We start from the raw sequence: 23,824 nt of genomic DNA, 5'->3' as shown, positions 1-23,824 counted from the left end.
TAAGAAAACTCTCAATACTTTGTCATTTTTATTTTCGCACGCATTGTGATATGCACGTTCACGCGCCTCGTCATATACTTTATCAAGTTTTTATATTCGATGAAGATAAATATGTTTGTAATAAAAAAAACGTGCAACGTATTTAAATATCTATCTTTCATACTCCTATTTGTGCGTATACAGATTTTATGACATTTTATTACAGATTATATTTATTTAAAAAAGTATTCATCAATAAACAATAATAATTATTATTATTATAAAATTAGTACGAAATATATAAAATATATATTTTATAAAAGAATAATAATAATAATTATTATTATTAATACTAAATGCATAAAAATAAAAATCACACTTATATATCGTAATGTCCTACATAGTCGAGATGGGATGGCGTTTGTTCGAGATCCGAAAAGCTGCACCTCCTCGGGAAATCTCGTCGCGCTACGACAGAGAGCGATAATCACACAATGACTCATTCTCACTCCAGGCCGGGCCTCGCGGAGCGTGACGTCCCAGCTTTGTCTACATGTAACTCGGCTTATTTTTGTTATGTAAGTTCTCGTTTACTATGCATCTAGGCCCATTAGAACTCCGCGGCGGCGTCTTCGAAACCGATGCGTAGTGGAAAGATGCGCTCAGGGTCGTCCGCGTGTGCGAGAGTCAAGGAACTTGGAAACTCGCGTTTTCTCACTAGCATAATTCGAACTCCGCGACATAAAAGAGAGAAAAGGACTCCAAGTTCATGCAACGCGAAGAATGATCAGAAAATCATTCGCCGATATAAAGAATTTAAAAAATATAATACAGAAGTTGCGTCTAAAAATAGTCAAAGTATTATTTAAGATAAAGAGATACTTTATCACGCCATTATGCGAATAGCAATTATCGAATAAGTTCGTTTAATCAATTACTCGATATCTTCTTGATCAGTTACAGATGCATACGTATCCAGCTAAATCCGGACTTGATTCCAGAACCGGAAAGATTCAAAGATGCGAGAACCGTTAGACTATAATAGCCAATCTGTTGGTTCCTGAATATAATCGTGAGATAGATGCAATGTCGAAGATGTAATTACACGAGCGAGTAAAAGCGTTCGGGCGATTAACTGAAATCAAAACGGCACTTTTGTTCCTCAATAGCGGGAGGATCGATTAGCATAACGAAGTTGCGAGCATAATGAAGTTTTATTACCGTTTAAAGACAATAGGCCGTAAAGCGGTATCCGACGATTGGCCAATTGCAATTTTCATTGCAAAACTACATCTCGATCGTTTAACACGGAGGAAACTGGCGCGTTGAGATTTTACACGCCCTTTTCGACACGCTCGCGACGCTAGAAAATTATTTTCCAGGTCCTTGACATGCGTGCGCGCGAGACAACTTGTATTTCGCGCTTTGGCAAACAGGAAGAATTTCATCTCGTCGTGTCGTTGCAACAACTTGCATTTTCACTTTCTTCTTTTTAACGATCGCGCTTTTTCGAATGGGACAATCGGAGCTTTTTTTTCCTAAACTAAATGAGATATTTTTAAAAATAAAATTAGCCATTAATTATATAAAATCAATAAGCACGGTAAATTTGTCTTTTTGTGTTAAAAATGATTTTATGTGGTAATTCATAAATTTTTGAACATTTTACATTTTCTGTTAAATATTTAAAATGAAAAAAATAATAATAAATAATAATAAATGAAAAAAATAATAATAAATCCTCGTGTTAGCTACTAGATAGGTATACAAATTAACAGCTGTTTTTTTTCACTATTGGCAATGATGCTTGCAAATCCCCTGATGAGAATAATGAGACATTGCAACAAGTTTTTCTTGTTTCAATTATATTCGTACATACGATATCGTGGATGATCTACGCAAGCGCGCACGAGGAGGGTATACAATTCAGTTTCGCAATATTACGAGCATCACGATCTGCTCCGTTCGTCGGTGTGTTAATTAAATGCAGGCGCGAAACTGCAAAGCGAGGGAAAAAAAGAGGAGAGAGATTCGCGTGCGCGCTGATCCTGTGAGCGAGCACGAGCTCCTTTGAGCGTGCAAGCGTCACACGAAGGAGCGAGTAGGAGAAGAGGACGAGGAAGAAGAGCGGCAGCAGGTACACAAGCGGAGGAAGCAGAAGAAGCGATCATAACTCCGGGCTCTTCTGTATAAGACAATGATACAGTTACACGATGCTCTCAGTTGTGGGCCAATCGTAAGAGGTACGGTTCAAAGAGACTCATACGTGAAAGTGTAATGAACCGCGACAAGGATACGCTAATTACATGTCCGGTCCGATGTAATTAAATAGATAAACGCTAATTAACATCGCCGGAAGCGACCGCCAAATGACAGGGTCGCTCGCAAATCGGCGCAATCGATCAAGATAATGAATGAATGTCTGACAGTGATAAAACAGAAGCATTTTTCCTGTGTAATAGATTTTTATGCGATGATGTGTGCATCGAGTTTTCACGATTTATCTTGAAATACAATGTATTACGCGGAAAGAATTGTTGACGGTTACGTTCACAATTGCTAATCGTGTGTGTCTATCTTCGGTTAAAAGGATACTTCTTTCAGGGACGTTTCGTGTGAGTGAATCGTAATTCATAGATTGTGGATAAAGTGAGATGTCAGACAACGGTTAAGAAGTAATAAAGCATTTTAATTAAGAAAGGAGAATAAGTCAAGATTAATTGAAACATAAATATTGCCAACCAAGAGTAAAGATGATCGTGTCACAACAACACGCGCGAGAATAGTGAGAACAACTTTTATTCAAAACTAAAAGCACAGTGGAAGCAGGAAATTGTACAATATAGGCATCATGTGAAGTAAAATGAAGTGAATATTCTTGGAGCACGAAAACTTTCTGTCAGCAATGGAATATTATCAACGGGGATTCCTCGTTTTCATCATTTGTTTCCTACGATCCTCTCAAGTATCGCACTCCAGCGGCCTCGCTATCGATAATCAACTTGTAATCATCGCAAATGGTGAGCGACAACGATTTATCGCCACAGTATATTGAATACGATAATTAAACATTATGATTATTATGCAGATTGCTATACACGAGTAGCTATCGGATTTAAATTGCCGGACATGGACATCTTCTCCAGCGTCGCGGTTGGCAGCATTTCGGAATGCGAGGACGAGTGTTCCAAGAGAAGGAATTCCTGTAACGCGTTTACTTTCGGGTACACGATAATATGCGAACCGCATAAATGCAGAGAATAATTATATAATTTCAATATATAAGAAGAATTAAATAAAAAATAATTAAATAAAAAAATAATTAAAGATAATAAAAAAGAATTAAATAAAAAAATATAATAAAAATAGAATTATATATATTAATAATATATTATATTAATAATATATATATATATATATATATATATATATTAATAATAATAAAAAAAATAAAATTATATTTATAAATAATCTATAACATATTAATATAATTCTTTGACAATATTTTCCTGTTTTGATATGTAGGATTAGTATCAAGGGTAACGGGACATGTGCGCTGAGTAGAAAAATGCCGAAGCCCGAAGAACTGCAAACTCACGCCGATTACGATGTCTACGTGAGAAGTCAACGTTCGTTACATTGCGAACCTGATCGACTTTACAAGATGAGAAGCGGCGGCATCGGAGAAAGGGGAAACGAGACAAAGTCGACCGTGATATTTGGAAGTGGCCTTTCGGATCCGACAATATCAAGTATCCTGTCATCTTCAAGGTATGATTCTCTCCTCTCTCTCTTTTTCTCATTATTAATTTCAAACCGTAAAACAATCCCATCATTAGCATTTCTATTGTTTGCTAATATCTCAGTAAAATAAATATATCTACGAAAATAATGGAAATGTTTATATTCTACCGAAAAGTATGCTTTTCTTACATATTAATGAGAAGTTTCAATTTACGTATTCATATGTTCTTTTAGCATACATGTCAAAATATACATGTCATTTTAAATGAATAGCTTGATCGAGTATCAATTTAGCTTTTCAAATTTTCTTTCGATTTTTATTCGTGTTAAATAAGCTATAGAATTTAATGCAATTACTACGATACGATTTTATGTGACTCACACGTGAAGAAACATGGGAAACACGATGCACGTTGTTAATCCTTCGTACCAGCAAGGATACGTGAATTCCTTGGACGATGAGCGCCGGATCTCCGATATCCTTAGAAACAGAAATTCAATATCGCCAGCCAGCAGTCCTTTCGGAATCAACAACGTAGAAGTCGTTAATGATCTCTCGATATATCCCAACCGGAAATCGGTGTTCGATCAACAAATATATTCCGACCCGAATTACGATCTCGGTCGACCGTTCACTCGAAATCCTTTTGACGATATCAACTACCTAAATTTCGAATCAAACTCGGGCAACGATCATCGGTTATATAAACCTCTCACTGTCCATAACGGGTTCTTCGATATTCTTTCGAGGCCCATCTTCGCCCACGAAACATCGAAGAACAAGTCTCCAGCAGATTTCAAATTCTGGATCGATCCGACGAAAGATCGAAACATATTTACGAGTCATCATCAACATCACAATCAAGGATATTTCAATAATATGCATAGGAATCACGGGATTATGATGCGACCGAAGCAGAACGAGTTAGTCACAGGAAGTTATGATATCAATAAAATGTCTCCAACTGTCGCTAATAATTTCGAGACGGATGGGACAAGAATTTCAACTGGAAGATTCAAGGGCACTTATGATATCCGGAATCAAGGATCGTGGATATTTCGTGGTTTTGATGCGAGGATCGCCGACAAATGTAAGTAATCATCTATTTTTTTTATCAAGATAAAGAGATTTTTCTGCCGCGTTTCTCTTCCTTTTACGAATGCCATTCGAATTAATCTGCGCGTGTAAGCGATGTGGTAAACTTTAGGTGCAATTCTAGCACCTGGGCAAACGGAAACGCGAATCTCCGTCTTTAACGAGGCGTGTACGAAAGAGCGGAGGCACAAATCTTCGGCCGGTTGTCGCTGCGCTTACTTCGCGTATGATGCATATGTGAGGCGCAACCTCATTTTTTTCTACGGCAATCATACGATTGCATTAAATGTGCTAGTACCGTGTTCCGCAAGTTGATTATTATTCTCTTACGTAAAGCATTGGCATTAAAAGGTACGACATTCGTTATTGCATTAATTTTCTCTTTAGACATAGATAAATAATTGCTGTACTTAAGTTTTCGCACCTTAAGTTGGAAATGTAACTCAATTTGATGCTAGCACAATCAATTTATCTTAGCTTTAATAATTTTTATATAATAATTTTGAAATATTAGATATGTATTTTATTTATATAATGATTTTTTTTTTGAGATATTAGATATGTATTTTCGATAAATTGATGACATAATTCAACAAAAAATAATTTTTTTCCGAACACAAGAACAAGAGTAATCCTTGTCTGTTGTATATTTTTGACGATGCTAAACTGTTTTTAATTTAAAAAAATACTAACAAAATAATCACATATTCAATAAATATTAATTTAATATTTAATATTTTGAATAAAACATTTTTGAATAAACATTTAATATTTTGATTGAAATTAAACTTCCTTAATATACACATTCCGCAATTAATAATATAACAAAATATTAAAATTTCTAGCAATTTTTTTTAATTATGTGATGAAGCAAAATTTGAAATCATATAGCATCAAAAAAGTTACGAAAAATAACTAGTCTCATTCTGTCTTTTTTTTTTAATCATGTAATATGCCTTATTTTATTGAAATCAAAGATAAGAATGACAAAATTCGACGAATACTGTGAATTGAATGTTAAGTTCGTTATCCTGCGACATCAATCGGCTTAATTACTTGGTCATCGCAGTCAGTCGGCACTGTTTATCGAACTACGTTCATCTACAAACTGCCGATTGACAAATGCGAACGGCATTGACACAGATTTTAAACTGTATGCGAATTAACTCGTTGCGTCCGTTGACTTCCGGCGTTAGCTACCGCTCTCAGCTTATCGCATAGCTTTCGCATATCTTTCTAACTACAACGTGACCGAATAACCGCGATCCTCTTCGCGGATTATTAGATAATAAAATAATGGAAATTGAATACATATTTTTTAAAGAAACAATGATGAAAAGAAAAATATGTCTAACGATCAACTATTTTTTTTCTTGGGCAAAGATTGTTGCTTCAACAATGACTAGCTAAAGGAAACTCAATGACTTTTCGCGATTGTGCCACCACGGAACAGAAATGACAATTGCACAAGAAAGAAAAATGTCGAGACGTTGCAGGACGTCTGACGTCCGGTTCGCGTGATCTACGAGCATAAGACGCTTTTACTTTCGACAGTCCCTTTTATTCCTGCCTGCGCTTCAAATTAATTGCGCGTCCGTTACTTTGATCAGGAATTGTCGCAATCGACTGGACATGCCGCCGATTCCGACACTATTTATAAAATTTGATTTTTAAATTAGTTTTCAAATTATCTCAAAGTTCGATACAACGGTCATATGAGGTCACAATTATATTTAGCTGACTGAATCGCGGAAGTATACGGCTTTACTGAAGTTATAGTACCACATTAAGAGCTAGGCTGGCTGAAATAATTGAGATAATTGTGACCCTGACGAATCTCGAAGGACAACACATCCCTTCTAAAATGATGTCACCTCTCTTTGTTTCTTGGGATAAAAGTTTAAAGACAGAAAAATGCAAATGGTTCCGGCACTTGGTTTCCAAACAGAGATCTTACAATAGAGCGCGCGAACAAATAATAATTTCTTATATATTATATCTTGCTTGATAATAGATATGCAAAAAGATAAAAAATTATATAAAATACATTGAACGACTTGAAAATAAAATATATGTGTGTATGACAATTTCTTTAGATTATAATCGATTAAGTATTAATTAAATCAAGGAATAATAACGATAATGTGAACGAAAAGTAAGTTAAGCATCGTTATAAAGGTATATACACTTACAAAGTCAGTGTTTTAATTAGAGATTTACATCCTGCAATTACTAAAAAGCGACGTCGAGTAAATCAATCCCACATAATCGTACGCAAAGTACCGCAAATGATGCCGCTCAACGAAAGAATGAAACGCTCGCGTGTCCATGAGCAAAGAAAAATAATAGTAAGTGGAATCATTAATGATCATGTAACGCGCTGAAATCCCTCCCCCGACGTGTGAGCACGGTTCCTCCCACTATCCTCGCGGAAACGTTCACTTTTCTATAAAACGATGCGAACCCGTAATTTCTCCGTTACTTTTTGCGCGATTTTCAGTTTGCGCCAATTTTTCGTGGACGTGCCAACGAAATCGGGGGGGGGCACGAATTCGGAAACGGAAAGCTAAATTCAAAGGAGAAGAACATTTTCTCGGGAGATAACAAAATGGCTCCGCTTTGTCGCGACTCGTGGTACATCACCGAAATAAATCGCGGCTCGAAGGAGAACTCGAAACGCTGAGAAAAAAACATCGCGTCGCCTCTCTCGCGATCACGAATGGAACATCCATTCCGGCGATCGAACGCGAATAGAATCATGTCGATACGACGATGGTTGTGGACTTTTGTGCTAGTCGTAATCGTTCGACGAGCTACTTCAGACTCGATCATTATAGTGGAGGATGAGTGCTCGCGTAAGTCTCTCTAAAAAAAAAAATTATGCCCGTAGAAAGTGCACTGAAATTTTCTTTTACTATACAGCATGCTACAGAAGACTGCTGGCCGGCAAGAAGAGCTTGGAACTGCATGTCAGACGCGCCGTCGAGTGCGAAAACATCGAAGATTGCCATCGCGCCTGCGACTATGAGAAATTTTTCATTTGCGAGGGTTTTAATTACAGGTAATTTTTTAAATTAATATTTTTATAAGAATTTACAAAATTAATTTCTATAATTCGTGTCATAATTATGATTTTCTATTGTATACATATTTTTTGTTACGTGTTGAAAAGAAATCAGACATTTCAATGTGAAATTATGTAATTTTCCGGAGAATGACATAGTTATATTCTCTTGGTAGAATTCCGCCGATGAATTTTGATTTTCTATGATTTTTAATTAGATATCTCAGTAAATACTGTAAGATAAGCGAAAATAATCTGTATAACAGTTAACAACAATTATTCACGCTTGGAATCTTCCAATGATTTTACATTATTTTTATATATGTGCGTATACATATATATATGTAGAGTATTTGTCATCAAATGCACACGCAAAATACAATGCGTACATATGCATGACCCATCGTGCGATTGCATCACGGACAATTTGATCGCGCCACAATCTGTGACACGCTTCTCCGGTGAGGGGAACTATCACGCACGCGCATTGGGAAGGTTCTTTTTTTTCCAATTAACACACATCCAAAAAATCGTTAATCGATAATAATAAATGATTCTAATTAATGAATTTATTTACTGCTGAGTAATAACAATTTTGTGGAAAGACGCTTGGGACATGGGGCGAGAGGGATGTGCGAGATGACATCGGTGCCTTATTCTCGCATGGACTTTCATCGAGACTTCGTATCGGATCCTCAATGTGATTATTACGAGAGGGATCCGAATTGCGTGGCAAACGGGCCTGGAATAAGACCATCCTACTGGAATCAACCATCTAGACCTAGTCAATCCTACGGTCCACCTTACGGCTCTCCTCATGAAAGACCAGATACAAGGTACGCAATAATTGAAAATTTATCTGATATTAATGACAAAACTATCTTGTATAACTATTGCATCAAAATCGAATGATACAAGCATCTTTAATTTCTAAGAAATATAGAGATTGATTAAGATGTATGGAAATTTAAAAAATTATTGATAAACTTATTTATTGATAAATTTATTATTGATAAACTTATTTCCTGAAAAGACGCTAATTTACGAAGCAATTAAACAATTTGCATTCGTTTATTTAATTATTTATAATTATTTAATTATTTATAAGAATCGTTCACGTGTATTTTTTATATGTGTCCAAATAAAACTAATTCATTTTTAATCTAACAAGACCCTACGTCCCGGATCGACGCCCCGAGGAAGTACCGCGACCTATGGATTACGATCGACCGCCCTTAGAAGAAATTCCCCGACCGTTAGATTTCGATCGACGTCCATCAAACGAAATTCCGCGACCGTTAGATTTCGATCGACGTCCATCCAACGAAATTCCGCGACCATTCGATCACGGAGATCATCGGCGACCGCCGATCTACGGGCATCCTCCTCATCACGGACAATACGATGATACGTTTGATCGAAGAAATTATCTCAATAATCAAGGTCAGACTGGATATTCAGGACCAAGATCTGAAGATTCATTCCGCTATGGCGGTCGGTATCCATCTAGACGACCCGTTGACGACGATTTTTACAACAGAAACATACCATGGACGCGGTATCCGAAGTATCCGAATAGACGAATCGATCACGGATCCGCTCACGACATAGGTAATATTTCAAGCGTCTAGATATAAGTTTGAAGAGACTATCATTTTTTCGCAAAGAAAAACTATTGCATGTGTTCACATATATAACGTAGGTACAAACGAAATCGGACCGTACCTGCCGGACTATCCAAAGGATCCGAGTCGGGACTGGGGTACTTACGGCACCACATATGGCGGCTCTTATGGCTACGATACGAATTACGTGGGAAAGTTCGACGCGTCGAAGCATTATCCGAAACCGCCGCAGCCTAAACCGCCCCCGCCTCCACCCCCGCCACCACCACGCCCTTACGAGAACGACCACTTTTACGGAGATTTTTACAATTATGGCGGTGCGTTCGGATACGGTGATAATTACATTCCGGCCAATCAGGATCCGCTTTACGGCGGTACCGGAAAAACGGAAGAGTGCTCCGTCCGAGCCGGTGCGGGATTCAAACTTAGCAGAGGTGTCGTCCGAAAGACTTATCTGACGGCGAATTTAGATCAATGCGAAAGCCTGTGCCTTAACGAAAAGAGTTACATTTGCATGAGCTTCAGTTATAGGTAATTTTAATAATTTTAATAAAGAAAAGTCATATATAATTTAGAAAAGTCATATGTCTTATAGAATTATATGTATAAAATTTAATATTAATAAAATTTAATATATTATATTAACATATAATTAAACGTTATAATCAAATGTTATATATTAAAATTTAATATATAATATTTTATATATATATAAAATATGAAAATAAAATATACAAAAATATTTATATTAATTAATTTAATACTAATTACTAATGTTAATTGGACAGGTACAATGTAGCACCCACGGACCCAACGGACAATTGTCTTCTCAGCGACGTTTCGTATAAAGATCTGAATTTTTATATCGATATTGAACCGGACCGTGATTATGATATCTATGCCATGATCGCCAACTCGAGAACCTGCGGCACGAAAAGAGAACCGAGTCCGCATCCTCCGGATGGTATACATATATATACGATTTAATTGAGAAAGAATTTCACCTTATTGATTAATTTTTAATTCTAAATGCCACTTGATATGAAAATAATTCGTAATATGTATTTTTTTAAATTTCAATTTTAACTAGATTGACAAATAAAACTGACTTTTAGATAATGCAATTTATTGTCCCGAGCATTGCACTACTGCCCCGATTGCGTTACCATACATTATACGTTCCGCTTTGTGTTTCCGGTAACAACTAAAATTGACAGGCAAACTCTATAAATCGTCTGTCTCTCTCGCGTGTTTTATTCAATATGGGACTCGCGACAGTTATGAGGAGTTTGTTTTTTATGAAACTTTTCTAGAATGTTTTTGGAGAGTCAGAAGCGGATTCGGGATGCCGGCGGACGTCGTTAGAAAATCGACAACAGTCAATAATCTAGGGGAATGTCAAGCGGCGTGCATTTTAGCGCAAGACTTTACATGCAGGAGTTTTGCATTCAAGTAAGCTCAGTTCGTATTATTCGAATATAATTTTTCACGCAAAAATCGATAGCAACAAAGCTAAAAACAATCGAGTAATTTATTTGTATATTACAATGTGCCATTTCCTCTAATTTGTATTATTAAATATTTTAGGTATGAATTACAAGACCGATCCGATGTTCCAACTAATTGTTATCTAAGTGATTGGCCCTCGCAGGATATCAATCCTGCTCAAATGCCGGATATGGACAGCGCGGAATTGTACGAGAAGGGTAGTTTTGGCAGAGGCTGCGAACCGTATGCCGTGCCATTCTTTAATACGGAGCAATTCAGTAGCAAGCAATCTCCGCAAGGTACAGATGAAGGTATATTTTTTAACATTAAAATTAAATATATAAATATATAACTATGTTAAATTTTCATAAATAAACCTTTCGTAGTTTGTTACTTTGGATATACCAAGCCATGCAAATTGACACCTTACGCCGTGCTTCTGGCAACGCATGTAAATTCGGAGCAAGATTGTCGACAGAAATGCTCGAGAATGAGGGAAACTAATTCTATTCCTTGCATGTCTTATAGTTTCAAGTGAGTATATATTAAAGCTTTCGCATTGTTTGCAATTTGTATTGCTTTTAATTTAATCGATTAATGTGTCTAAAATGCAAATATAATTATTATATGTAATTAACATTTATAATAATATTAAAATTGAACCGTGATTAAATAAAATCAATAGACGATATTTTTTTATAATAAAGAATCTCTTTCTCTTTCTCTCGAGATATGAATAATTATTAATATAAAATATGAATAATGTCAATTAACTTTAATTTTTATCAATGTACGTTAATTTCCTTCAATTTCCAGACTCACTACGCACGGCACAGAAGAGAATTGCTTGCTTAGTGATGTACCTATAAGAGACTTGCGACCAGGTCTGGATTACATCTACGACAACAATCACGTCCTGTACGCATGGAAAGATCTCGATCCTTATTGCGTGATTACGGGCGATTCCATCGATAACGATCATATGTTTGGCGGACAGGGTCATGCGAGACCGCAACTTCCAGGCCCTGCTCGACCCGATTTTAGCCAGGCCGGTTATCCAAGCGTGAAACCTGACGATATTTACCCAGATCCTAGACCTTACTTTAAACCAGGAAGTTATCATTACGGCACGAGGCCGGTCGATCCTGACAAGCCCGATTCTATCAGACCGCCCGATTCTAATCGTCCTGCCGTTGGATACGGTATTTATCCCGGTGGACTTGGCGGGTCTCTTTATCGTGAGTATAAACAACTAAAAATATTATAAATTTAAAATTATTAAACTTAAAAATTATTATTCACAAAATCATTACTTCATTAATTATTTTCTTCGAAATTAGCGAACGATTTTTCGACTTTCCGCCATTACACGGTAAACGGCTATCCGTGCAAGAAGGGTACGAAGTGCGAGAAGAACAAAATCGCCGGATTCTGGAGCTGCGAGCCGGAAGGAAGCGAGTACGGTAGTTGGGACTATTGTTGCGCACCGACTCATCATTGCGGCTTCTCACAAGGATACCAATATCCATGGTACATATTATTATAAATATGTATCATTCGCAAAACGTAACGCTTTTATTTTAATTCTTTTTTATTTAATTATTTTATTTTAATTTAATTAAAATTTACTTTAATTCATTTTTCCTTTATATCGCTCGAATCTCGCGTTCGCGAAAGTGGAGTATTTATTTCAAACGTATACGATAGATGGTGTACTTGTTCCTCCTTAACATGTCTTTACAAGTTATTTAATAATAATGATATTGAAACTCACAATTCCGCTATATTCCTTGCTTATGGTATATTCCTTGCTTACGGCAACTTCCCTGGTACCTCCTGCTCCAATATTTCTGTAAACAAGAAGAAAAAATATGTTACAAATCGATCAATTTTAGGTGCTACGTGGGATCATCGGAGGATCAATGGCGGCCTTGCAGCGAGAAATATTATCCCTACCTCCCAAGTCCGCGGCCGATCCGGCCCATGATCGGAAGTAACGATCGTCTCGATCATCACGATCGTCACGATCGTCCTGATTATCGATACGATCCCGGTTACAGCAGGCACTGGCCCATCACGTACTTGCACGGGGAATCGCCGCCGAATTGCACGGATTCACTCGCGTCCGCGGATAACAGCGAGGCTCGTCGTTCGAACGAGACCACCCCCGTCACGATCGTAACCAAAGGCGACAAGAACGATACCGCGATCGCGAACCGGGCGCGTCGACGACGGCTACGGGTGCGTACGATCGCCAACGATCGCCGTGCGATCTTCTCACGAAAAATTGGCCCGGATCGCGAAAAATCGGCCCGGATCGCGACGAACGAGGCCACGCAAAATCAAACTAATCGCGAGCGCGCCGCGAAAATTGAACGGGTTTCGAAACCGATGAGCACTGTCGCGTCGATCGCGGCGCCGATCGTCGCGCCGCCCGCGGCGGCGAACGCAAGTGACGGGGGCGCGCGATTCAAAGACACGAGGAGCAACGACGGGATGCTCCAATTGGCCCTAATCACGCCAAATAATTCACTGCCAGCTCCGGGGGCCTAATATTCGCGGCGAATATATTTATGTACGATCTCGCCATGAGATAAACGACTATAGAGATATACTTTAATTATATTAATGTCCAGATATTATTTGAAGATTGAACGAAATTGGTCGATAGATATTTCAAGATAAAATATATTGCGTGTTTATTTGAGGAAACTATATGAAATTTTTGTTTTATAATCTTGTAATAAGTTATGATTACGTTATATGTTTATGTTTTATAATCTTGTAATAAGTTATGATTACGTTAATTTTGTAAATACATAGATAGAGATTCTAAGATTAAACATGAAATTAATTTCCTAGTGTTATAATCGAAATTCGTATATTATTGTACTTAAATTGGAAGTGTCGCTATTTAAATCAATCAAGATATTACAATATATGATTGCGTTTAATTTTTAGTAGATAAAATTGATAAATATTAATACATTTTGAAGTTACGTAATATTTCGTAATATAGCGACCATTATCGAACTGCAATATATATTTCAATCGTGAAATTGCAGTATCTTAATAGCTCGTCATATCGCAATTTATTTATAATATCTCGTCATATCAATTTATTCACAACTGTAATCAACGTCATTACTTTAATATCTGAGTTAACCTAAATTAATTGCAAAAAGATATGATAAGATTAAATGAGATAAGGTTAATAAAAAATAAAAAAAATTATTGTGGCATTATTATTTATTGAATTTTCTGGAATTTTGAAAGAGATTAATATCAATTAACATTTTATTTAAATAAAATATCTGAATAAAATAATTATATAAATAAAATATATTTATATAATTATTAACACTTTATAAGTGCGATATAACAGAGTAGGAAAATAATCTGAATGACGGATATTATTAATTAACAATTTTAAAGTCTCGAGATTCGCAATAATTCATTCTATTTAAATTTAAATGTCAATATTCAATTTCATAACTCAATTTTTGTAATCTTAAAAACTTTTCTGGAATATAAAAAATATCGATGCATGAACATTTAAAAAATTTTTTTATTTTTTTAAATTTTGGCAACATTTTAATTAGAAAATATAAATAACAAATTGCCGAAAATGTTTGAAATAACTTAATTCATTACTGTGAAATTTATTATATGGCATTCCTAAAGGAAGAATTCGTTTACTACATCAAGATAACATTAATGATACTGATAACATTAACATGACATGCTCCTTTTTCTATTTGTGTATCGATTATGCAAGCTCCGTGCATGTGTCACGCGCACTTCGTACCAGTCGCAGTTGCGTTTCACCCGTGCCAGTACGATCAGCTGTTCCGCAGCCAAACATACGAGTTTATAGTGACATGTCGGTCCGAAAGGACAATTATACCGTTGACATAGGAGGTAAGAATCAATGATCATCGCAATTGTCAGTTCTGCATCGTGCTTCTAATCTTGTATTATGGCAAGTAGATATATAATTCTTTTATTAATTCAAAATTTAAAAAATTTCAAATATTATTACAATGATATGCATGTAAAATATTTAATTTTTTAAATTATACTCGCGATTCTGTGGAAAGTATACATAAATATTTATACATTAATACATACAGTTTGACTTTTGTTAGTTTTTTTCACTGAGATTTATATCAGTATATGGAATCACATTTCCCAAGCAAGATAACGTTATTAAGATGTCATTTAACATCACTCTGCTACCTGGGTTGTATCAATCATATTATTGTAAAATACTCTGTAAAATATAATTAACGATAATTATATAAATAATAATAATATAAAATTACTAATTAAAACACAAAAATTGACAAAATATTTCAATGACTTCAACTTCTTCAAAATTTTCGAATATTTTTTTCTTTTGCTCCAAAATTTTTGGAACCTTGAATATGTAATGTTCAAATTTTGCACACTTCTTTCCAAAGATATGCGAATAAAATACAAAGATAAAAGTGAGACCTTCACGGAGGATAATTTAATTAGTAAAGAACCCATCGGGCAATTTAAAGCATGGTTCGAGGAAGTATGCAATACTCCACAGATTTTGGAACCCAACGCGATGTTTCTCGCGACAGCGACAAGGTAATATTGAAAAAAAAATTATTCCTGATTCTAGAAAACATATAATATTATAGTAAAACGTGAAACATAAATATGCATCATACATGCGAAAATCAAGACTTATCTATAGATACAATTTATAGATACGATATTTTACGGTCTATTATCAAATCATCCGCAAGCTAATAGGCTGCAAAAATTGCGCAAATATTTAGTAACACAATCATATTTGAAAACACAAATATGACGTGATTCATTATCGTTTCAGGGATGGTGTGCCATCGTTGCGCGCGGTGTTACTGAAAGGCTTTGGCACGGAAGGCTTCAAGTTTTACACAAATTATGACAGTAGAAAAGGCCATGAACTAGTAAGTATGGACATTTACATTTGACATGAACATGAAACAAACGGAAATTGTATTACTCGACTCATTTTCAGGCTGAAAATCCACATGTCGCGCTAACATTTTACTGGGAAGCTCTTAGACGAAGTGTAAGATATTCATTGACATTCATGTTTTATAAATAGAATTATTACAATATTACATATTGTAATGTTTTACTATTAATACATATTGTAATGTTTTACTATTACTTAGGTACGTATCGAAGGTATCGCGAAGAAAACGTCAGCGGAGGATTCGGATCGTTATTTTCAGAGCCGACCGTATGCGAATCAAATTGGATCTATGTCCAGCAAACAAAGTAGCGTGATTGCTAGCAGGCAAACTCTCATTGTAAAAGAAAGAGAACTGCTCGCGAAATTCCCAGAAGGTCAAGTTAAAAGGCCCGATTGCTGGTAAATAACATAATAAAAATTATGATTAATATATTATTATTAAACCCTTATTAAGAAAATTGATTATTTATTTTGAATATAATTAAAGATTGAATATAATTAAGAAATATGCTTAAAAATTAAAAAAACTAATGGTCATATGCGATGACACATTGCCATTTGCTATCGCTTTTGTGCAATGCTAATACAATTTATTATTCTTGTTAAAATTAATCAATTATCAATTAATAATGATGCAAGTTTGTATTTTATACTTTCCAAATTTAGATTATCCTCACTCATCATTTCATAAAAATTACTTATGGGTTTTTATCGTTTTTTTTTAATTACATAATTTATTTCAGGGGCGGTTATCTCGTTGTACCGCATGTCGTAGAGTTTTGGCAAGGTCAGAGTGATCGTCTTCACGACAGAATTCGCTTTAGACGTACAAAACCGAATGAGAAAATAGACAATATACTTGTGCATAAAGGAGAAAACGGATGGGTTTATGAAAGACTTTCACCTTAGAAAAAAATCGCTGTATTTTTATTGAGGAAAAACGCGAGAAAAAATAACTTTCATATGTTTAGAAACGCTCAATTATTCTTTACTGCGAGAAAATCGCTAGTATTAATTACGCTAGTATTAATTAGTGCAACGTTCCGAGCCATTACCTCATACTTCCAAAGATAAACATTACCAAGACAATAATGTTATATTCCAAGCAGACCATGTTCTTGATGCTGTTTTCTCGTGAGTTTCAGGATTTCCCTGTTCACTCCTGAAATGTATACAATTAATATATTGTTGCATTAACAAAATAATATATTTATGATTATTATTAATCACCATCTTGGCTTCTCCACACCATTTTCACGTCAAAGTATCCATCTTTCAATACGAGATCCTCAAACTGCCTCATCCCACCACCCACTCCGAAATAATAGATTTTTCCAGCGATAAATCTAGCAGCATAATTGTCTGTTTTGAGAAATTGTACAAAAATAATGAGAAATCCTTATAATATACTTACCCAAGGCCATTAATTTTCAATTTTCTCTTAAAAATCTCATATAACTTTTTGTGATTGTCTGGATTGTAAATTGTTTCGCTCGTAAAAATATAATCATATTTCCTATTTTCCTCATCATCTAATAATGTTGCAAGGGAAGCCCAGTCTCCAGCATAAAATTCACATTTTGTAAATATATTTGTACGATTATCACAATTCAACAGTACATTTGGTATAGTCATAGATTTTAGTACTTCTGCATTCTACAAAATTATTTTGTCAACTATAGTCTATCTTTCAATATAATATTCATAAATTATACAAACATAATCTTGAAAATGGACTGTAGAATTTTTGAGAAGAGCAATGAGGCCAATCAAGCCTGCACCACATCCTAAATCCATAACAAGTTTATCTTTTAGTTCAATTTGCTCTTCCAATATATACTGGCCCAAATCAAATGTGCATTCCCAGATTTTTAATCCACCTGCATAATCAAATTGTAATGTATATATTAATAAAATATTACACAAAAATTCCCCAAATTAAATTAAATTCTTTAGTTTTAACGAGAGAAAGTATATTTTAAATTTAAAATTTATAAAAATCACCTTCATATTTTGCTGGAATAAGATCGGAATGTTGTGTCTCAGCCTCAATAATATTTTGACAGTTATGCTTGGTTAAATCCTTTACTACTTTATCAGAGCGAATTAATTTTAGATTAAAATCAGGGAACACTTTTGTCTCTGTATAATAATCTGTTCCATATTTCACTCCGACTTGCTCGGGTGTTATTTCGAGTTTGAAGGCAGGAATCCATTCTAATTCATCCGTCTTATCCTCTAAAATTATTCAAACTGAATATTTTTATAGATGAGTGCTTTGCAAAAATTTACATCAGTTGAAATTTTGCTGGAAAACAAATCAATGACAGTCTAACCCCAAGTTACGAATGAAAAAATGCGTCCCTTGAATTATTACAGAAATATAATTAGCAATACCTTCATTAATGTCAGTTATAGTTTTTGCAAATCCGAATTTAAACATTTTTCACGAAGTTTCAGATGTGAAATAAAAAAATTATAAGTTTAATAAACTAAAGCATTATTTTGGGTAAAATGAGGATGATCTTATAGGTTATAGACCGTTTTTAAATGATCTCTGACAGAGAGAAAACTGAGAGATGTCATGGCCTGCTTTTAGGTGATCCCTGAAAGCGATATTCCCTCTATGGACATTGAAAACGTGGACATGAACTACAAAGCCAATGTCCATGAATGTTCTCAGAGGGTATCATGTGCACAATTTCTGGTTTCGTTCCGTGCTATGTGCACGAAATGCCGGTAACACCAGAGTATAACAAGACACTCATGTATATAAATTGATAGTAAATAAATTATGCAATCGTGAAAGATACTGTAATCTTCCAATGTAATGTTCAAAGATGAAATAAATATTTTTCTATATTCATTGCCATGTTTATATATTTTTATTTACAAAACACAAAATGTCTGCTGTGGAATAAAAACATTTTTAACCGTTATTTCTATAAATCTTAATTAGTAATAAACTGATCTTTGACAGAAGTTTAACTAAGGTTTAATTAATCTATCCTCCTTGTACAATGGAAAAACGAATAGTATATAAAACTAAGTTTAAGGATCAAGAAACGTTTTATTAAACTTTAATAAAACTATGTTTAAGGATCAAGGATCGTTTTATTAAACTTTAGTTTAAGCTGTTATTGAAAAACCGGCCCTTATAGATGCAAATAATTAGCATAACAAAAGACTCCGTGAATTGATTGATAAATAATTAATTTTAATCAATAAATTAAATACTTTCATAATTTAATATTCCACGTTACTGTATATTTTATAATATATAAAATATTTCGGTAACGAATTATCGATAACACGATGTTCGACTTTGGCAATATAAAATATAAACAGTAGCGCGCTATACGTTACCGCTTTGTCATCATTCGTACGGTGACTCTAATAAAGTAGTGGTAAGAAACGCTTCGTATATTGTAATTTTTTTGCTAAACACGATTACGATTGGTATTAAAACATAATTTACTATAAATTTTAATAAAAATTAATTAATTAAAAATTAATTAGCGACATAAAACGATATCTTTATCGTAATTATTCATTACTGCGAACAAAAATTGAAACATGGAATACGTAAAAAAGGATAAGAGAATTAATTATATTATAATATCGATCATTGATGCTTATTATAATATTTCTTTAACAATATTAGAATTAACTACATTTTGATCAATGCTTTAAATATTTTTTTTATTAATTAAATCTTTGTTAATTAAACAATAGTTATGTATGACAACATGTAATTATTTTAATATTTTATTCTTACGATACATTAATACGTTAGATATATGAGATACATTAATATGTTAAAATATTTCAACAATGAACAACATCATAATATCCAACATAAACAGTATCACCCTAGTGATTTTGTTTTACCGTCTTGTTATGTAAATTTAAGTTTATATATTATATTACAAAATAAATTCCAAATTATATACATTATATTATATATTATATATTATATAATATATTATATATTATATTATATTATATATAAAAAAAATTATATATAATATAACTCTCCCATGGGGTACACCTTGTCGCGGTGGGAGGGCTTAGTACCTGGATGGTGCCTTGAGGTTTATCTTAAATTTTCCAATTTATGATAAATCTTAAGGTGCCTGAATGGGAAGCCAAGTATCCTTTCGCGTCGTCGGTGCCGTCAACGTGCCGCGGACGGCAAGCGCTTCGTCAACGCATCGCGTTAGGTATATGTATACATATTAGAGAGTGCCGTTAAAGGTATATACATATTAAGTATATACATCGCGTGATTAAATATAAAATTTTTAATCGAAATAGTGCGGGAGTGCCGTTCAGTATCGCGCGTAAAATAACAAAAATAGCGATATAAAAATATCGCTCGCGAGTGCGGGAGTGTCGTCAAAGTATCGCGCGCCAACAACATAAGAAGAGGAAAAGGCCTTGTAGAGCCTTATAGAGGCATCTTGCATCGGCGAAGCAACCTGATGGTGAATATTTATTTTATTTGTATATCAATTGTTATAAATCGTACGCATAATAATTCGTTCTTATAATTTAAAGGAATTAAAGAGGAAATTAGAGAGAAAAATTTTTATAAATATGAAAATTTCTATTTAAAAAATAATTTTAAAATTTATAAAATCTTCCCATATGTGTTTATATCTGCTTATTATTTTACACACCGGATATGAAATTCCACAGTCTTGTTATAAATGAATTTTATATTTGTATGTTTCAGACGTAGTTTTAACGAAAACATAATAACGGATAACGATAACTCCGCTGCTGCACATCAATGCCATGGTGAGCGATAAAAATTTTTATTTAATTTTAAGGTAACGGTAGAGATTGTAGATATATCTGTTGCCTTAAAATGGATGAGTTAGGATAGATTAAATAACTTTTAATAAATTCGTTTGAAATGTATTGCAGCCATCGCGAAAATATTACAGTATATTAATCATAAAGAAAGAAGATCGAGAAAAGATCATTCTTGTAATTTTATCTAATTTATTGAAAAGAACATTAAAAATTGTATCAATTACATCTGATGCTAATTTATTCTTATAACACGTATTTATCTTATCACTTATCTTGTTCACTTATCTTATTCTAATTTCTTATAGCTCGTCCATTATAGAATTTATTGTAGATATTGTTTTTAAACTTAATGTAAAGCCAAATGATTTATTATTATAATGAAATAACTTGTAATATGATAAGTGTTATACACATATTAATTTTTTATAAATTTATTATTAACTCGCGCATCTGCAATCGAATATTCCGATTATTGTCAATTTATTTATTCGTCGCGTTTTCTCGCGAATTTTAAATCGCAATTTATTTAGTAACTTAATTGTTGATTTCGAAGTTTATTCTATTCATTTTGAAAATTTCCTTTGATTAATTTACACAAAATGCGTCAGTAATCCAAATACTTTCTTTTACAGTCGAACAAACGAACAATAATTTTATTAATGATTCTTTTTCTTCTTTCACGATTATTTACATTATATAAAACTTATTAAATTCTATTGTTATCTATTATTAATAATAAATGTCACGTAATTATAGATAACGCGGCGTTCGACTTTGGCAATATAAAATATAAACAGTAGCGCCCATTATTTATTAAACAATTTATCACGGACCTTTTCGTTATGTTAATTATTTGCATCTATATTTCGATTGTTTTATTTCGTGTTCTCTCACAATCCAAATTATATTTAGATTGTCAAGAATAATAAAGTGGTACGGATGAAATATATTTAAAAATATTTGTGACTCTAAGTATTAAAATAATAATTCTTGTCCGTGAAGATCGCAATCATCAAAGTGATTATTTAATAATATCTTGAATTTCTATCATTCAATCGATTCTCGATTAAATTATAGGATTATAGGATTACGATATAATAATTATTTTAATACTTATAGTCACAAATATATTTCATACGTGTCAACTTTATCGTTCTTGACAATCTAAATATAATTTGGATAGTGAGAAAACACGAAGTAAAACAATCGAATTATACATGCAAATAACGAAACATAAACGAAAAGATACGTGATAAATTGTTTAATAAATAATGAATTTTAATTAAGAAATTAAAATAATTCCAAAATTTAATATTTCGCGTTAATGTATATTTTATAATATATAAAATATAAAAATATTTCGACAACAAATTATCGATAACGCGGCGTTCGACTTTGGCAATATAAAATATAAACAGCAGCGCTCTATACGTTACCGTTTTGTCATCATTCGCACGGTGACTCTGGAGTAATAAAGTAGTGGTGAGAAACGTTTCATATACTTTAATTTTATTATTAAACACGATTACGATTAGTACTGGAACATAATTTGCTATAAATATTAACTAAATTAATTAATTAAAAATTAATTAACGACATGAAACTGTATCGCAACAATAAATCTTTATCGAATCGTAATCATTCATTATTGCGATTAAGAATTGAAACAGAGAATACATAAAACAGGATAAAAGAATTAATTATGTTATGATATTCATCACTGATGCTTATAATATTTCTTTAACAATATTAGAATTAACTATATTTCGACCAATGCTTTAAATTTTCTTAATCCTTATTAACTAAACAATATACAATTTAATCGAGAATCAATTAAATGATAGGAATCCAAGATATTAAATGATCACTTCCATAATTGCGATCTTTACGGACAATAACTATTATTTTAATACTTAGAGTCACAAATATATTTCATCCGTGTCACTTTATCGTTCTTGACAATCTAAATATAATTTGGATTGTTGAGAGAACACGAAGTGAATTATAGATGCAAATAATTAGCATAACGAAAAGCTCCGTGATAAATTGTTTAATCAATAACGAATTTTAATGAATAAATTAAAATATTTGTATAATTTAATATTCCACGTTAATGTATATTTTATAATATATAAAATATTTCAGCAGCGAGTTATCGAAAACACGGCGTTCAACTTTAGCAATATAAATTATAAACAGTAGCGCTCTATACGTTACCGCTTTGTCATCATTCGCACGGTGACTCTGGAGTAATAAAGTAGTGATGAGAAACGTTTCGCATACTTTAATTTTTTTACTAAACACGATTACGATTAGTATCGGAACATAATTTGCTATAAATATTAACAAAATTAATTAAATAAAAATTAATTAACGACATGAAACTGTATCGCAACGATAAATCTTTATCGAATCGTAATCATTCATTATTGTGATTAAGAATTGAAACAGAAAATACATAAAACAGGATAAAAGAATTAATTATGTTATGATATCCATCACTGATGCTTATAATATTTCTTTAACAATACTAGAATTAACTATATTTCGACTAATGCTTTAAATTTTCTCAATCCTTATTAATTAAACATTATACAATTTAATCGAGAATCGAATAAATGATAGGATTCCAAGATATTAAATAATCACTTCGATAATTGCGATTTTTACAGACAATAATTATTATTTTAATACTTAGAGTCACAAATATATTTCATCCGTGTCACTTTATCGTTCTTGACAATCTAAATATAATTTGGATTGTTGAGAGAACACGAAGTAAAACAATCGAATTATACATGCAAATAATTAGCATAACGAAAAGCTCCGTGATAAATTGTTTAATCAATAACGAATTTTAATGAATAAATTAAAATATTTGTATAATTTAATATTCCACGTTAATGTATATTTTATAATATATAAAATATTCAGCAGCGAATTATCGAACACGGCGTTCGACTTTAGCAATATAAATTATAAACAGTAGCGGTCTATACGTTACCGCT

General features: G+C 33.3%; 3 protein-coding genes and 1 long non-coding RNA gene across 9 annotated transcripts in view; 2 read left to right on the top strand and 2 right to left on the bottom strand.

Moving 5' to 3' along the window:
* Nucleotides 1-12,843, bottom strand: part of LOC109610103 — a 149,462-nt gene extending 136,619 nt beyond the window's left edge. Inside the window, exon 1 of the long non-coding RNA XR_003122752.1 lies at nucleotides 12,771-12,843. This is a non-coding gene — a long non-coding RNA (uncharacterized LOC109610103). The remainder of the gene's footprint in view (nucleotides 1-12,770) is intronic.
* On the top strand, nucleotides 371-14,211 carry LOC105252728. 5 transcript variants are annotated; one of them, XM_025408327.1, is made up of 16 exons: nucleotides 1,729-2,222; nucleotides 2,584-2,999; nucleotides 3,068-3,203; nucleotides 3,505-3,750; nucleotides 4,114-4,814; nucleotides 7,742-7,880; nucleotides 8,489-8,719; nucleotides 9,055-9,494; nucleotides 9,586-10,039; nucleotides 10,297-10,472; nucleotides 10,822-10,960; nucleotides 11,096-11,307; nucleotides 11,383-11,530; nucleotides 11,813-12,234; nucleotides 12,337-12,526; nucleotides 12,892-14,211. In XM_025408327.1, the coding sequence occupies exons 2-16, from the start codon at nucleotides 2,885-2,887 to the stop codon at nucleotides 13,547-13,549; spliced, it is 4,407 nt and encodes a 1,468-aa protein (XP_025264112.1). In that variant the 5' UTR covers nucleotides 1,729-2,222; nucleotides 2,584-2,884; the 3' UTR covers nucleotides 13,550-14,211. The 5 variants fall into 5 exon arrangements, with proteins under 5 accessions (XP_025264114.1, XP_025264112.1, XP_025264113.1 ...); XM_025408328.1 differs by having other exon boundaries at nucleotides 1,729-2,999; nucleotides 11,096-11,295; XM_025408330.1 differs by having other exon boundaries at nucleotides 1,731-2,999; nucleotides 4,612-4,814.
* Nucleotides 14,212-14,680: 469 nt separating this feature from the next.
* Nucleotides 14,681-17,200, top strand: LOC105252726 (pyridoxine-5'-phosphate oxidase). 2 transcript variants are annotated; one of them, XM_011260258.3, is made up of 6 exons: nucleotides 14,681-14,917; nucleotides 15,460-15,616; nucleotides 15,864-15,963; nucleotides 16,035-16,088; nucleotides 16,195-16,394; nucleotides 16,739-17,200. In XM_011260258.3, the coding sequence occupies exons 1-6, from the start codon at nucleotides 14,734-14,736 to the stop codon at nucleotides 16,902-16,904; spliced, it is 861 nt and encodes a 286-aa protein (XP_011258560.1). In that variant the 5' UTR covers nucleotides 14,681-14,733; the 3' UTR covers nucleotides 16,905-17,200. The 2 variants fall into 2 exon arrangements, with proteins under 2 accessions (XP_011258560.1, XP_025264117.1); XM_025408332.1 differs by having other exon boundaries at nucleotides 14,684-14,978.
* On the bottom strand, nucleotides 17,026-18,554 carry LOC105252725 (histidine protein methyltransferase 1 homolog). Its single transcript, XM_011260257.3, has 6 exons — nucleotides 18,393-18,554; nucleotides 18,000-18,233; nucleotides 17,715-17,875; nucleotides 17,410-17,651; nucleotides 17,226-17,341; nucleotides 17,026-17,157 (listed from the first exon to the last, which is right to left on the bottom strand). The coding sequence occupies exons 1-6, from the start codon at nucleotides 18,436-18,438 to the stop codon at nucleotides 17,090-17,092; spliced, it is 867 nt and encodes a 288-aa protein (XP_011258559.1). The 5' UTR covers nucleotides 18,439-18,554; the 3' UTR covers nucleotides 17,026-17,089.
* Nucleotides 18,555-23,824: the final 5,270 nt, after the last annotated feature.

Source organism: Camponotus floridanus, unplaced genomic scaffold (genome assembly GCF_003227725.1).
Source record: "Camponotus floridanus strain SB8 unplaced genomic scaffold, Cflo_v7.5 scaffold20, whole genome shotgun sequence".
NCBI classification, from domain to species: domain Eukaryota; kingdom Metazoa; phylum Arthropoda; class Insecta; order Hymenoptera; family Formicidae; genus Camponotus; species Camponotus floridanus.
The sequence above is the reverse complement of the archived record's forward strand: the minus strand, read 5'-3'. Positions and strand labels throughout refer to the sequence as shown.